Source organism: Colletotrichum lupini, chromosome 2 (genome assembly GCF_023278565.1).
Source record: "Colletotrichum lupini chromosome 2, complete sequence".
NCBI lineage: Eukaryota > Fungi > Ascomycota > Sordariomycetes > Glomerellales > Glomerellaceae > Colletotrichum > Colletotrichum lupini.
Window position 1 is genome coordinate 7,321,088 of NC_064675.1, and position 14,472 is coordinate 7,335,559.

Consider the following 14,472-nt stretch of genomic DNA (forward strand, 5'->3'; position numbering starts at 1 on the left):
ACACCGACTCTGTGGCTATGTGTGCCTGGCCACTGTCTCATGTCTCCAGCCGGTCTTCTGCCTGTCCAGCCCGTGGCTTGCATCCTGCATCTCGCTCGAGGAAGCACAGTAATCAGTGACCGAGATGTACAAGGCGCAACTTTGGGTTGCCATTGTGGCGGGTATTGAGATCTCTTTGGCTAGCTGCAAGCTGAGCACCTCTCAAAGCTGGCCTGGAAACTCGTCGACAACCGTACCTTCGGTGTTCCCGCTGCTTGAAGATGTGGGATCTGCATACCTGTTCCCGATGCCACTCTGTGGAACTTTTAAGTTGGAAGAGGCGACAATTGACGAGATGCAAGCAGCATTGACTGCTGGCACACTCACTTCTCAGCAGCTAGTTGGGTGTTATATCCAACGAACCTACCAGACGCAGGAGTACATTCAGTAAGTAGACTACTCTAGCTGGCATGTTGGAGTTGCAAAGTAGATGGTTCATCACAACATAAGTGGATGCACACTAATGCGCCAGACAGCTCTATTTTGCAAATCAATCCAGATGTCTTCCAGCTAGCTGTCAAGATGGACTTGGAACGCAAAGCCGGAAAGATACGGGGGCCACTACACGGCATTCCATTCACCGTCAAGGACAACATCGCCTCCAAGGACAATATGGAGACGACAGCAGGCAGCTTTGCGCTTTTGGGCAGCATCGTCCCCCGAGACGCTCACGTGGTCAAGCGCCTTCGCGAAGCCGGCGCTATCTTGTTGGGCAAGGCCGCTCTGAGTGAGTGGGCCGATATGCGTAGCAACAACTATTCTGAGGGGTTCTCGGCTCGAGGCGGTCAAAGCAGAAGCCCGTACAACTTCACACTCAATCCGGGCGGTAGTAGCACGGGAAGCGCTGTTGGCGTCGCGGCGAATGCCATTGCTTTCTCGCTGGGCACGGAGACAGATGGTAGTGTCATTAACCCCGCCGAGCGAAACGCCATTGTAGGATTCAAGCCTACAGTTGGTCTGACTTCAAGGGCAGGGTATGGACCATGTCTCTGGAATCTGATTTTCCGAAGCTTCGCTAATTCGGAGATAGGGTCATTCCTGAGAGCGAGCATCAAGATTCTGTCGGAACCTTCGGCCGCACAGTCAGAGATGCTGTTTACGCTTTTGATGCAATCTATGGCATTGATGAGCGAGACAACTACACCCTGGCTCAGGAAGGCAGGACGCCTGAAGGGGGTTACACTCAATTCCTATCTACAAAGGAGATCCTAAAAGGCGCCACCTTCGGACTTCCCTGGAATAGTTTCTGGGCTCTCGCAGACGATGAACAGAGGGAGTCTCTAGAGCAATTACTCAAGCTCATTACCTCAGCTGGGGCAACGATAATCAACAACACTGAAATCACTGACTATGAGACCATCGTTAGCCCGGATGGTTGGGACTGGGATTATGGCACATCAAGAGGCTACCCGAATGAGTCCGAGTACACGGTCGTTAAAGTTGACTTTTACAACAACATCAACACCTACCTTTCGGAGCTGGAAAACACCGATATCAAGACTTTCGAAGATCTCATTGCATTCAACTATGACAATGACGGGACCGAGGGCGGTCATCCTTGGCCGCTTGGGACGGCCGCGTTTTACTCTGGCCAAGACGGGTTTTTGGCATCTCTCGAGTCGAAAGGTATCAAGGATGAGATCTATCTTCAAGCTGTCGAGTTCTCCCAGCAGTCAACGCGGAGTGGTATCAATGATGCCCTCACCTCTTCTAATGGGACGAAATTGGCTGGTCTCCTAGTCCCTCCTGAAGTCGGCCAGACGTATCAGATTGCTGCCCAGGCGGGATACCCCATGATAACTCTCCCGGCCGGTGTTCGCTCTAGCACTGGAATGGGTTTCGGCTTGGCCATAATGCAAACAGCGTATGGAGAAGCGGAGTTGGTTAAGTGGGGAAGTGCAATCGAGGATTTGCAGTTGACGACAGAGGGAAATCCGTACAAGAGGACTTTGCCTAATTGGTACGAGTACCTCACACGAAATGTGCCAGTCTTCTGATGAGAGAAGACATTTCTGAGTCCAAATTCCCGAGCACTGTACTTACTCAGCAACTTGAAGATGTATCGTCCTGCGCACGCTTTCCGCCTGCATGCAGGGTGATTCATGCCTAGATGAACCGAGTAAGGATTTATAAATAAGCTGAGATGTGACTAAAAGCTAGGGCATCAATTGGGTGGTCTATTTAGCTAGGGAAACACAACCCGGCGCGTTGATATTCTGTGCTTGCTCCAATTTCTATTTGGGCATACCAAATCATCGGAGCCGGGTCGGTTCCGGACATTCAGACTGCAGCGATTGCGACGAATTGTTACCTTACGTTACCTGGCGGTGCATTGTGTAAATGTGACCAGACCTGATATCGCACTTTGGGAGTATCCTCCCCTTGAATGAGGAAATCACATTTTGCCAAGTCTAGGATCTGGGGCCAACTTGCCGGGTGGGATGAAATCATGCGCTAACATCCTCCGTTGCTGGCCGAGAAGTTGCATCAGGTTTATGATGGAGCCCATATTAGCTTGTTCCACGAGTCTGCTCTGCGCGAAGGGACTGAAAAGCGTCATCAAGCCAAACACAAAATACTTCAAGACGCCAGGCTATCCCAGACCGGTTCCGGAGTCCGCATGTTCCGCGACTCGAGGTGCATCATAAGCCCGAGCCGTTCATCCCAGGTCCCAGGCTTGGCGACCCACGATTTTCAGTGAAAGACAACAGTGTAGTTTTAACTTTACTCGCGGATAGCGAGGGGGGAAAAGCATTCAGAAATGGATGTACCGTATGCAAGAGCCCAACTTCACCCAGGCCAACTACGCCTCGACACTTGGATCAGCTCCCCATCTTACTATGATTGAAGTGTATGCTTCCGCGTCAGTTTTAACATGGCGCATGATGAGCCAATAACTTGAAAGAGCTGCAGCGTTTTGACGGAAAATGAAATGTTGGATCTGTGTTTCCATGCTTAGGTAGTTGAAAATTTTCCATCATAGCAGCAAGCCAGAAATAAACGCCCCCCTTTCACCAACGATTTAAGCGGTCAATATCCATGTAGTTTCGACTCAGCATCCGTCATTATTAGTACATGGGTGTAAGCTGTGACCTAGACCAAATATCCAGTCTCCTAGGATCTCGGACTTTGTGTCGATAGCACCGCCTGCCACATCCAGAACTCTATCGTCTGATCCTTGGGATGGTGTGTTAGCCGAAGTGCAACCCCTGCCAAGTGTGTGTCCGTATTCCGACGATCATCTTGGCTTAAGCAACTCAAATTTTATGTGAAGCGCACATCGAGCTCGCTACCGGCTATGGGGATAGCCAAGAACCAAGTCTATGTGGCTCTATGCTACCTACCTGTTTTGGTCACAAGGTCGCGCGTGCCAAGCATGTCAGCAACGGCCATAGCGGACGTAAGGCTGTGTTGGAAGGGGTCGCACTCTGTTCTTCTTGACGAAGGTTTGGATTCTCGCCGAAGATTAACCTCTTTCACGTAAGGTAATTCTCGGAGAAATAAGCTGGGAAGGGAGTTTTGATGACTAAAAACTCAAATTTATTGACATGGCTCCGCCGCCAAGACATACCCGACAACGAGGAAGGATCTGATAAGATGGGCCGGCGGGACTCCCGCGCGCTTGAGAGAATTCTCGACAACAGCGGGGCGACTACAAGGCAGTGAACAGAGAGACTTGACTCCGTCAGTTGTTTGTGAGTGTGGAGCGTAAAGCAAACAGAGTTTATGACGCAGAAAAAGGAAGTTGACCAGAAAAGAGGTTGCTCAGGACTCGGGAGTCGGGATATTCCCACTTCTTCTCTTCTTTGAAATTATAATTTACCTTAAACAGCCTTGTCATGTGGTGATCATCAGCTGCAGAAAAGAGGCTCGGAACCTCACTTTGACAGTCTCCGAAGGTCAAATTAGGCTAAGATCCCGTTGGTACTTACAGTGCCGTCGCACATAGAGTTGTACAGAACCAACAGCATATGGCTCGCTAATGGATCATGGCCTCCGCAATTCCGTCAACTCGACTCTGTATCCTGTTCAGTTGGTGGTCCAACAGCACCGCCGCACGACTTGGCAGCTTGGCGAATGATCCATCTGGCGGGCCCATCCCCGAGCCTGCCCCTGCATATGTTGACCTTCCGAATCAGAAGTCTTATATGGCATGCATTTGTGAGATATACTGTAAGCGTACTCACGGCTCTGGAATGCTTCCGGGCGAGCGCCAAGTGCTTTGCCCTGGACTCAAGGAGAGTTGTGTATAAGTAAAACGATTGATCATACCTCATCGTTGGAGTTTGTATGGGTCTCTCAGCAGCCTTCACTCTCTTTTACATAGATAGTATTCTGCGAGTCGGCAGAGACGCTTATTGTTCACCATGCCGTTCTTTCATCAACCCAAGCCCCGGTGGCTGACAATCGCATCCGCGGTTCTCCTCGGAGCAAGCTGTGTCACTGACGCCTATGTGATTCCCCGCCAAATCAACTCATCTCAGTTGCTGAACAGCTACGATTATGTCATTGTCGGTGGCGGAACTGCAGGCTTGACTGTCGCAGACCGTCTGACAGAGGACCCTGAGACCAAAGTCTTGGTTCTCGAGGCTGCAGACTGGGGCAACATGTCCGAGAACCTCAAGGTTTCCTTCCTCACTCGAACTGGAGCTTTTACCGACCTCCTTTGGCCCGGACTCCAGTCTGTACCCCAGCCCGGTCTGAACGGAAGGACAGGCAATGTCTTCATTGCTAAGCAGGTCGGAGGTGGTGCGTCGGTGAACGCCATGATGAACATGCGTGGCTCAGCAGGGAACTGCCGACTGGAGCTGGGACGGTATCTTGCCATACTTCAAGAAGGTAAGAGAGGGAACCTAAAGCAAGAACTTCATTGTCGCGACTTCAATCTGACCGTCATTATTACAGGGCCTTCACTTCACTGAGCCGCCTCCCGAGCTGACCGACAACTTTGACAGCGTCAAGTTTGACGCATCCTACTGGCGAGACTCATCAGAGATCTATGCCGGATGGCCGCGGTTCTACTACCCTGGTGTTAAGCCTCTAGTTGAGGCCTTCAAGGAGATCGATGGAGTCGAGTTCCCGGCTGACAGCGGTGCCGGAAAGCCCGGTGTCTTCTGGTTCCCCACGCTCATGGATCCCCGTACCGTCACCCGTTCCTACGCTGGCACCGGCCGCTATCTGAACGTCAATGCCACTCGTCCTAACTACCATCTTTTGCTCAACACCCAGGCCCGCAAGTTGATTCTTGACGACCAGCTATCCGTTACCGGAGTTGAGTTCCCGTCCGGAAACAACAGCTTTGTCACTGCCACTGCAAAGAAGGAGGTCCTCCTCGCTGCTGGCGCCATCCACACTCCTCAGCTGCTGCAGCTTAGCGGCATTGGTCCTAAGAGCCTTCTCGAAGCTGGTGGCATAGATGTCCTTGTCGATCTCCCTGGCGTCGGCCAGAACTTCCAAGACCACAGCAGTCTCTCTACCATGAACATTACTCGTAAGTGATGAGACATTTTATGGGCGCGACGGACCTTCAGTCAACGAAGAAAACAAAAACTAACCCGCCTATAGTCTCTAAGCTTACTGAGATCCACCCCAACCCGAATGACTTAGTTGAGGGCAATGACTTTAAGACTTGGGCCGACGAGGTGTGGGCAGCCAATAAGACCGGTTAGTAGTTCTCCAACCCAGAGTTATCTCACTCACATTTGCCTGACTCTGACTGATTCATTATGATTTCCGTGGGACAGGCCCTTATTCAATTGCACTGACTAACTTGGCCGGCTGGCTCCCTTTCACCGCCGTGTCCGACCGGGCTGAGGAGCTCGCTACCAAGTTGGAGCAACAAGACTATGCCAGTCTCCTGCCGACGGATGCTGCGTCCACAGTCGTCGCTGGCTTCGAGGCGCAGATGAAGATCCTGGCCGCTCAGATGCGATCCAAGGACACGGCATTCACCCGCATGCAGCTCATTGCAGACCATGGATCTCAGGGCCCTGTCGCAATGCAGTCCTTCAGCCGTGGCACCATCAACATTAACACGACCGACCCGTGGAACACTGAGCCTGTGATTGACTATCGCGCCCTGTCCAACCCTCTCGAGGCCGATTTCTTCGTCGAGTCGATCAAGTTCCTTCGCCGCTACAACTTCAACACCTCCCTGGCCACGCAATTTGATCCGGTCGAGTACGCCCCCGGTCCTGATGTCACGTCGGACGAGGATCTCAAGGCTTACATTGCCGGCGCCATGTCACCAACTGACTACCACCCCGTGGGTACCGCATCCATGATGCCACTCAACCTGGGCGGTGTTGTCGACCAGACATTGCGGGTATACGGAGTGAAAAACCTGAGAGTCGTTGATGCTAGTGTCATGCCCATGGTTCCCAGCGCCAACACCTGCCAGCCTACTTATGCTCTTGCCGAGAAGGTGAGTCTGCTCCTCTTGCTTTTCTGTTTCTCTAGCCCCGATGCTCCATTTAGCTGACACAATTTCCTATCAACAGGCAGCGGAAATCATCAAGCAGGGCGTCTGAGCTGGCCTAAGTGGTTAATATACGCAAACACATCTGTTTCTTTCGTCTTACTTGTACATGACACAAAAGTGGACGTTTACAGTAGAGTACCATGGTCTAGTTCTACGATCTCAAGATATGAAGTACTGCGTTACTATTGATTCAATTGACGTCCAAGTGAGGATAACAGTAACTATCCCGGTAGCTGTGGCAGGATACCATCCGGACTCAGGACAACCATCTTTACATGTCCTTCCCCATTAGCTTTAGATCTTACTTGTCAGTATAGAAATATGATAGAGACGGGCTCCGATCAACCCATCATATACTGCTTCCATAGCATCATACAGCATTGGGTAATGCACATAGTTTATATCCAGTCGACTGACATGTTATTGAATTTACCCGCAGCGGATGATGTGTCATTACATGGGTTGAACTTCGGCGCAAATAGGGACACGAGATGTGCCAGGGATAGCTTTCAGCAGTCTCAATTGAGTATCATAATTCAATAAAGATATTATCATTCACCTGCTGTTTTTTTATTTATTTGTTTATTTATCCTATTTTATGCCGTAATATCCTTAAGTAAGGCAAAAAGTAACTATATTACGTTAGAATTATATAACCGTATATAGTACCCCGTAGAATTTATATAATACCCTCTTATAAAATAGTATAATATATAATCTAAAATTTAACCCTTTTATTTATATATAGCCCCCCGTAATATTTTATAACTTAGAGTAATTATACTTAGTAAAGTTCGAGTACTACGCTAATAATATAAAAAATAAGCTGAGTAGTATTTTATATATTTATAAAAAGACCCTCGTTATACTATAATAAGTATTACTATTTAAAATAAGAGGTTATATTTTTTTAAAAAGTTAAAAATAATAATATATAGTTATAGAATAAGGTAAGTAAAAATATAATATAATATAATATAATATAAGTAAGTATTATTAAAAACTCGTATTATAATATAATAGTACTACGAATAAATATAGGTTTTATAGGGCCGTTAGAGTATATAGTTTATTATATATCCTATTTAAACGAGCTATACTAACGTACTCGCTTTATAAAATTAATATTTACTAAGGGAGCTAATTACTATATTAATAAACCTATTTACGTAAGGGGGCTTAGTTTAAAAAGGACTTCTCTAAATAGTTAGTTAAAAAGCGAACTATATAATACGTCTTATTATATTAATTTATTAATAAAAAGGCTAAGGGGGGTACCCCGAGACCTCTATTATAACCGTACTATTTAATAATAAATACGGGTTTAGTATTATTACGGCTAATTCTATAAGCACTAGTTCGATTTTAATATATATGTATAAGAATAAGGGTTTAGATCTATATTACTAAGTTATTTTAAATAGATATTAATATAGAACTGGGAGCGCTATAATATTATAATATATACCAACTACTCCTTATTAAACTAGCCCCGAATAAAACTAATATAAGTAAACTATAATATACTCTTATATATAATTAATTAATAATAATAAACGTAGTTAAGTATTTTTTTTTTATATAAGTAATAGAAGTTCGTATTTATATAATAGTATAAACGGTAGTATATAATAAAGTTTTTATAACTAGACCTAGTTAATAAAAGCTAGTAGAGCTATTACTACGTAAGTAACTTAAGCTCGGGGTTTAGCTTATTATTAATAAAAAGCCTTAGTCTTTTATAAAAGTCTAGTTAGTATTCTTTTTATTAATTTTAAAAAGCACTTAGTTATTTCCTTTTAATTTAATATCTAAAATACGTAATAATTAAAGGGCGTAAATAAAAGTTAAGGATCTTTATAATAGTACTTTTTTTAACTAAATAATCCGCTATTTCGTTCTTTATAATACTCTTATAGCTAGGTATTTAGCAGGAGGTAATAAGGATTTTAATATTCCTAGCGAGCTTTTTAAAATTAAAAATAGCTTATTAAGAAGAGGAGGGGGGGGTACTATTTAAGTACTTAATAATAGCCTAATTATTTAAATATATAATAATAGCTATAATATCTTTATTTTTAAGCCTTAGGGCTACGTAAAGACTAATAATAGCCCTTTTAATTTTAATATTAAAAACCTTAGCCTAGGATAAGTAGTAGTACTTAAAATAGACTAACTACGGGCTATAATAAATAGTATAACTATAGCCTATAGCCTTTAAAAAGGTCTATAACCTATTAATATAGGCTATAATATACGTAACTAAGAGTAACTTATATTACTTATAATAGCTCCGGATTTCCTCTAACTTAATAAGGTCCTATACCTTACTAAGGCTCTACGTAATTAAAAAGTTATATAATAATAAAGCTAGCTATAGGGGCCGTTCGATTTAGCTAGCTACCTAAATAAAAGTAATAGGGTAAGAAGGGTTTTTATAGTTATAAAATAGCCTATAATTACGGATTCTCTAAGCTAGGGGGTAATAGTAATTTAATATAAATAGCTTAATAACATAGTAATTTTTAAATAAGTTTAAAAAGAGCTTAATTAGTAAAGTACTAACTTTATATAATAATATTATAATTAGAGTAGTTTATAAGAATTAATATACGGGCGTCGTAAATTAATATACGGGCGTTACTCTTATATAAGTATCGCTATTTTATTTTTTAATTAGTTTTAAAAAATAGTACCTCTTTATAAAGGCGGTAAGGGTAACTATATTAATATAGCTATTCCTACTATCCTTTTTAACCTAAGCTCTAGTTTAAGATTTTTAAAAATAAGAATATTACTATAACTTACGTACTTATTTAGAACCGCTATATTACTTATTTAAAATTTGTAAATCTTAAATTAGCTAATAATATAAGCTTTTATAAATTTTAAATAAGTAAGGCTTCTTTTTATTATATATTCAAAATATATAAAAAGTAAATTATAATAACGTCTACTTAACTACCTCTTTTAACGTAGTTATAATAATTTATTATTATCATAAACTATTTCTTATTAGCTCCGTTTCCTTTAAATACTAAGCTATATTAGCTATTTATTTATATAATTCCCTATTATTTTCCCCTTATTAAAAACGCTAAATTAGCTCCTTATTTATTATTAAAATAAGCTCGATATTTAGCTTTAACTTAGCTAACTTATTTTTTTATAAACTTAATTAGTATTAACTTATTTTTATTTTTAAATAGGTAGCCTCATTTTTTATTACTTATACTTTAATTATTATAAATAATATAAGCTTAACTAGCTAACTAGCTTTTTTTAAATAAAGCTAGTTATAATAAAATAAGCTATATTATATTCTTTAGCTTATTATAGAGGGATAAAGTAATCTTAGGGTCTAGGATCCGGTAGTATAAATTAAAAAAAGAACGTTTCTTAAAGATACTATTAAGGGTATACTTCTTACTTATTAAAAATAATTAAATTTAATATTTTAAAATAGATATTATAATAATATAAAATACTTAGTTTAATTAAAATAGTATAGTCTAAACTATAAGATCCGAGGGGGTTTAAAAATAGCTTTTTATTAAATAGTATTACTTTTTTTATAAACTAGCCTTATATCCTAATTAAAATAAAATATTTTAAAAAAAGTATTATTCGAAGTTTATTTAGGTATTTAAAATAAGTACTTATATACTCTTAGCTTATAAATACCTCGTTTTTTATATAAGCTTAATAAAAGCATAGCTCCTAATTACTAATTATATTTTATATAACGTTAATAAGCTAATATAAGTAATTAAAACTATTTAAAAAATAACTTTTAATATTATTATTACTTAACTTAGTATTAGAAGTAATACGAGTATTAAAGTTTTAGTATTTTTAAATAAAGTAACGGGCCTATTATATTCTTAAAAATAAGTATATTATATAGAAATATTAGAGAATTAAGCGTTAGTTATTAAATTCTTTATAAAGCTTAGTCTAGGCTTTTTTAAAAATATACTTAGTTTTAATAAAAATAATAAGCTTTTATATTATAAAAACCTTACGATGTATATAAAAAGGGGGCTTATTAATAAGCATATTAATATAAGCCTTATTCTTATTACTTAGTATAGCTATTACTTATATTAATAACTAATATCCCTTATTATTAAACTTACTATTATTATTATTATAACTACGGTCCTTAACTTATTTTTATTTAGCTTTAAATATAATATTAAAGTTAATATAATAAATATAGAGTTATTATTAAACGTTTAAGAACTACTCGTTTAGTATAACTTTTATTTACTTATTATAATTTATAATAATAATAATAGGGTAATAGATTAAGTATTAGTTTATAAGTTAGTAAATACTTATTAAAAAAAACTAAAACCCCTCTAGTTTCTTATTATTAATAAGGCTAAACGTAATATTATAAATAGATTTAAAATAGGTCTACTTAATAACTTAAAAAAGAGAGAGCTTAAAGCAATTAATATTATAAATATTATCGAAACTAATTACCTTAGGGAATCGCTTTTATATTTAAAAATAATAAAGAAAAGTCTAAATAAGGCTAATAAAGTAGTTTAGCTCGTTATTTACCTATTTTACTACGTATAGGATACTTTATTTATTAAATAGCTTAATTAATACTATAATTAATAAGTATTTAATTAGTTTTTTTTAGTTTATATAAGCCCTAGTATTATAAATATTTCGCTAAATAAATAAGGACTCTAAGAACTATTTTTAAATAATAATACGTATATCCCGAGCCTAAATCCTAACTTATTAGCTTATAATTTTAATAATATCCTTAATTACTTTAATAAGCTTATAATATAAAGGGTATATAAAGGCTTTAAAGCTAGGGTTATAATTATATTATCTATATTAAGGGTCTAAATAATAACATAATAACTACTTATCCTCTTTTTAAACCTCAGTAATAACTTCCTATTTATAATCGTATTTTTAAAACTTATATTATTAAATATTAGTACTTTTTATAAGCTTAAGCTTACTAAACTAATTATATTAAAAAGTATATTAAATAATTCAGCCTCGAGCTTTATACTTATTCTATTTTATAATACTAAATTTATTAGCTTTTATAAAATTATTAACTCGGTTAAAAAGGGTATTATAAGTTTATTTTAAATTACTAAGAATTAGTAAATTTAGGATTTAAGTTATAAAAAAAGAGGAGGATCGGTTATTTAGAGTATAATAAGAGGTTATAATTTAAAAAAATACTTTATTTTAAATAGAGGATAGCCGTAGGGGTAAATAAAGTAATAAGTTAACTTAGGGACCTTATATTTATTATTATTAATAAATATATTTTTATTATTAAAGTAGTACTATTATTAATTATTAATTAGTCCTAATAACTTATTTAATAAGTTAAAGAGTATTACTAAACTACTCTATTATAAAATAGGAAGGTTATTAAGATTATTTATTAAGAAGAGAGGGGTTATATTTTAAAAAAAGTTATAAAAGGGTAGTCCGCTAGGTTTTTATTATTCCCTTAGGGAAATAATAAGTAAAATATAATATAAGCTCTATATTAAAGTAATTATTTATAAAAGGTTACGTATTTTATAATATATTAGCTAGGAGCTTAGTAATAAAATTATACTACCCTTTAAAATAATTAATTTTATAAACTTAATTAACGTTAAGGTAGCTATTTTTTAAAAAAGGAGATAATAATAATTAATTAAATAATAATAAGAGGCTATAATTAATTAATAGTCGTTCTTATAAAGGGGGAAGTTTTTTAATAGGGGTATTATTTTAAAATTAGTTTTAAAAAACGTTACTAATTCTAATTATAAAAGTTATTATAAATAAATACTATAAGTTAGACTTCGAGGCTTAATAATATAATTTAAGTATAAAGGGAGTAAAGGAATAAAGGCTTAGGATACTTTATAAGTATTTAGTAAAATTTAACTATACTAATAATTTTTTTTAAACTAATTAAAAAGTAGAATAGCGACGCTTATATAAGAGCGACGCCCGTATATTAATTTATAATGCCCGTATATTAATTCCTTAGTTTATTATACTAAAAGGGATCCTTTTGAAGTAATATTAATAAGGGTTTAGAGGGTTTAAATAATTAACTTTAGCCCGTTCTATACCTCTAGCTAAGTACGTATTTCTAAATTAACCCTAACTCTAAAAGCTAGTTTAGTTAGGCCTAGGTACTATAGCTTAGTACTATAAAGGGCCTTTGGTATAATTATAATATATACCGCCTTATATATAATAATAAGAGGCGTACTTTTAAAAACCTTATCAAGTCCTTTAATATACCCTATTATAAACCTAGCCTTATTTTAGTAGTTTATAATATACTTATAAAAAAGTAGCCGTTTATTAAAAATAATACTTAGTTACTTTATAATACCTTTTTTCTTTAGTCTAATCTCTTTATTATTATAATAAATAGGGGGGGGGGGGGGGGGGGTAATATTTTTAACTCGGGGTAAAGTACGCTTTATAAAGTATAGAACCTCGGTTTTTATAAAGTTAAGTTAGATAGTATTATTATTATTTTAAGTAATAGTATTATTAAGGATTTACTATGCCCGAGAAGTAGCCTTAATAAGGTCTTTTTTAATATAAAGTATTACGTAGTTATTAATATAACTAAACTTAAATAACTCTGGGCCGATTTAGTAAATTTATTTAGTATATAAGAGGAAGAGGATAAGTAAGATTAGTAACCCTTATAATAGCTTATAAAAGAGGGGGGATATAAGTATTTAGTATTTTTTATAACGGACCGAGATATAGCGTAATTAATTAAAGTATTAGACCTAAGTAATAATATTTTTTAACTAGCCCTATGCCCTAAGTTAGTTATATAAATAGTTATATAAAACTAAATTAAAAGCTTTTTAATATTTATTATAATAAGGATAGTAATAAGCTTTTTATTAAAAACTATTTATATATTATAAGCTACTACGCTAGTAATATTAATAACTAATTATTTAAATAGTACCCCGGCTACTTAAGGGTATGGTACGCCCCGGGTAACCGTAATATAAAATATCCTCTTAATTATAAAGTGCTTAAAATCCTTTTTTAAAATAGCTAATAACGAAATCGGGTACTAGCCCTTATATATATATATATCTCGGTTAAGCTTTAAAATTATTATTATTTTAGTATCTTATTAAATTTTAAAATAATATTTAAATATAAAATAAGATTAGTAAAAACGGTAAACGTACTTATTAATATATAACTAATAAGCCCGTAATATAGAAATTATAATATTATCCGTACTAAGGATAGTATTACCTATACTAAGTACTACGTCCTTTACTTTATATTAATAAATAATTAAATCTTAGGATAGGGTTTACTTAGGGTGTATTATAAAGTTAAAATAAATATTATCTCCCGTAGTTACTCGCTCTAGGAGTTTTTTTTAAAAAAGTATTACTTTTTTAATAAGCTTAGTAACTATAGTTTTATTATTTTATAAAAAGGAGGATTAGACCTAAGGCCTCGGCCGGTTCTAATTTATAACTTAGTATATATCCGAGTCCTTTTTAATAAAAATAACTATTCTAGCTTATATAGTAGCCTTAATACTTCGTATAGTACTATTATATTACTTATTAACCTTAGCTATAATAATAAAATAAAAATCGGCTGTATATACTATTTTAAAATACTTATTAATCTTAATATAAGATTTATTTTATTATTTTATCCCCTTACTCCCCGCGTAGTACGAGGTAAAAGAGGTAAAAAAAGTATATTAAAAAATAATATTTAAGCTATTTATAACTAAATTAAGGTTATATATAGAGTTATATATAGTATATATACTCTAGGCTAGCTCTTTTACTTTTTTTACGAACTAAAGTATATTTTTTAAGCTAATCCTCCGTTTCTTTTTTTTTAATTAATATATATTACCTAGGTTAATAGGGAGGGAGATAGTCGTAATA

General features: G+C 36.4%; 3 protein-coding genes across 3 annotated transcripts; all 3 read left to right on the forward strand.

The window, feature by feature from the left end:
* Window positions 1-124: 124 nt before the first annotated feature.
* Window positions 125-2,036, forward strand: CLUP02_04543 (amidase; the record flags this gene model as incomplete). The annotated part of the gene is made up of 3 exons (XM_049283554.1): window positions 125-426; window positions 516-1,013; window positions 1,070-2,036. The coding sequence occupies 3 exons, from the start codon at window positions 125-127 to the stop codon at window positions 2,034-2,036; spliced, it is 1,767 nt and encodes a 588-aa protein (XP_049140697.1).
* Window positions 2,037-2,425: 389 nt separating this feature from the next.
* On the forward strand, window positions 2,426-4,120 carry CLUP02_04544 (uncharacterized protein; the record flags this gene model as incomplete). Its single annotated transcript, XM_049283555.1, has 8 exons — window positions 2,426-2,475; window positions 2,554-2,736; window positions 2,792-2,902; window positions 3,137-3,225; window positions 3,314-3,439; window positions 3,605-3,701; window positions 3,895-3,938; window positions 4,008-4,120. The coding sequence occupies 8 exons, from the start codon at window positions 2,426-2,428 to the stop codon at window positions 4,118-4,120; spliced, it is 813 nt and encodes a 270-aa protein (XP_049140698.1).
* A 286-nt stretch (window positions 4,121-4,406) lies between these two features.
* On the forward strand, window positions 4,407-6,569 carry CLUP02_04545 (GMC oxidoreductase; the record flags this gene model as incomplete). The annotated part of the gene is made up of 6 exons (XM_049283556.1): window positions 4,407-4,760; window positions 4,831-4,878; window positions 4,945-5,530; window positions 5,605-5,703; window positions 5,784-6,463; window positions 6,540-6,569. The coding sequence occupies 6 exons, from the start codon at window positions 4,407-4,409 to the stop codon at window positions 6,567-6,569; spliced, it is 1,797 nt and encodes a 598-aa protein (XP_049140699.1).
* Window positions 6,570-14,472: the final 7,903 nt, after the last annotated feature.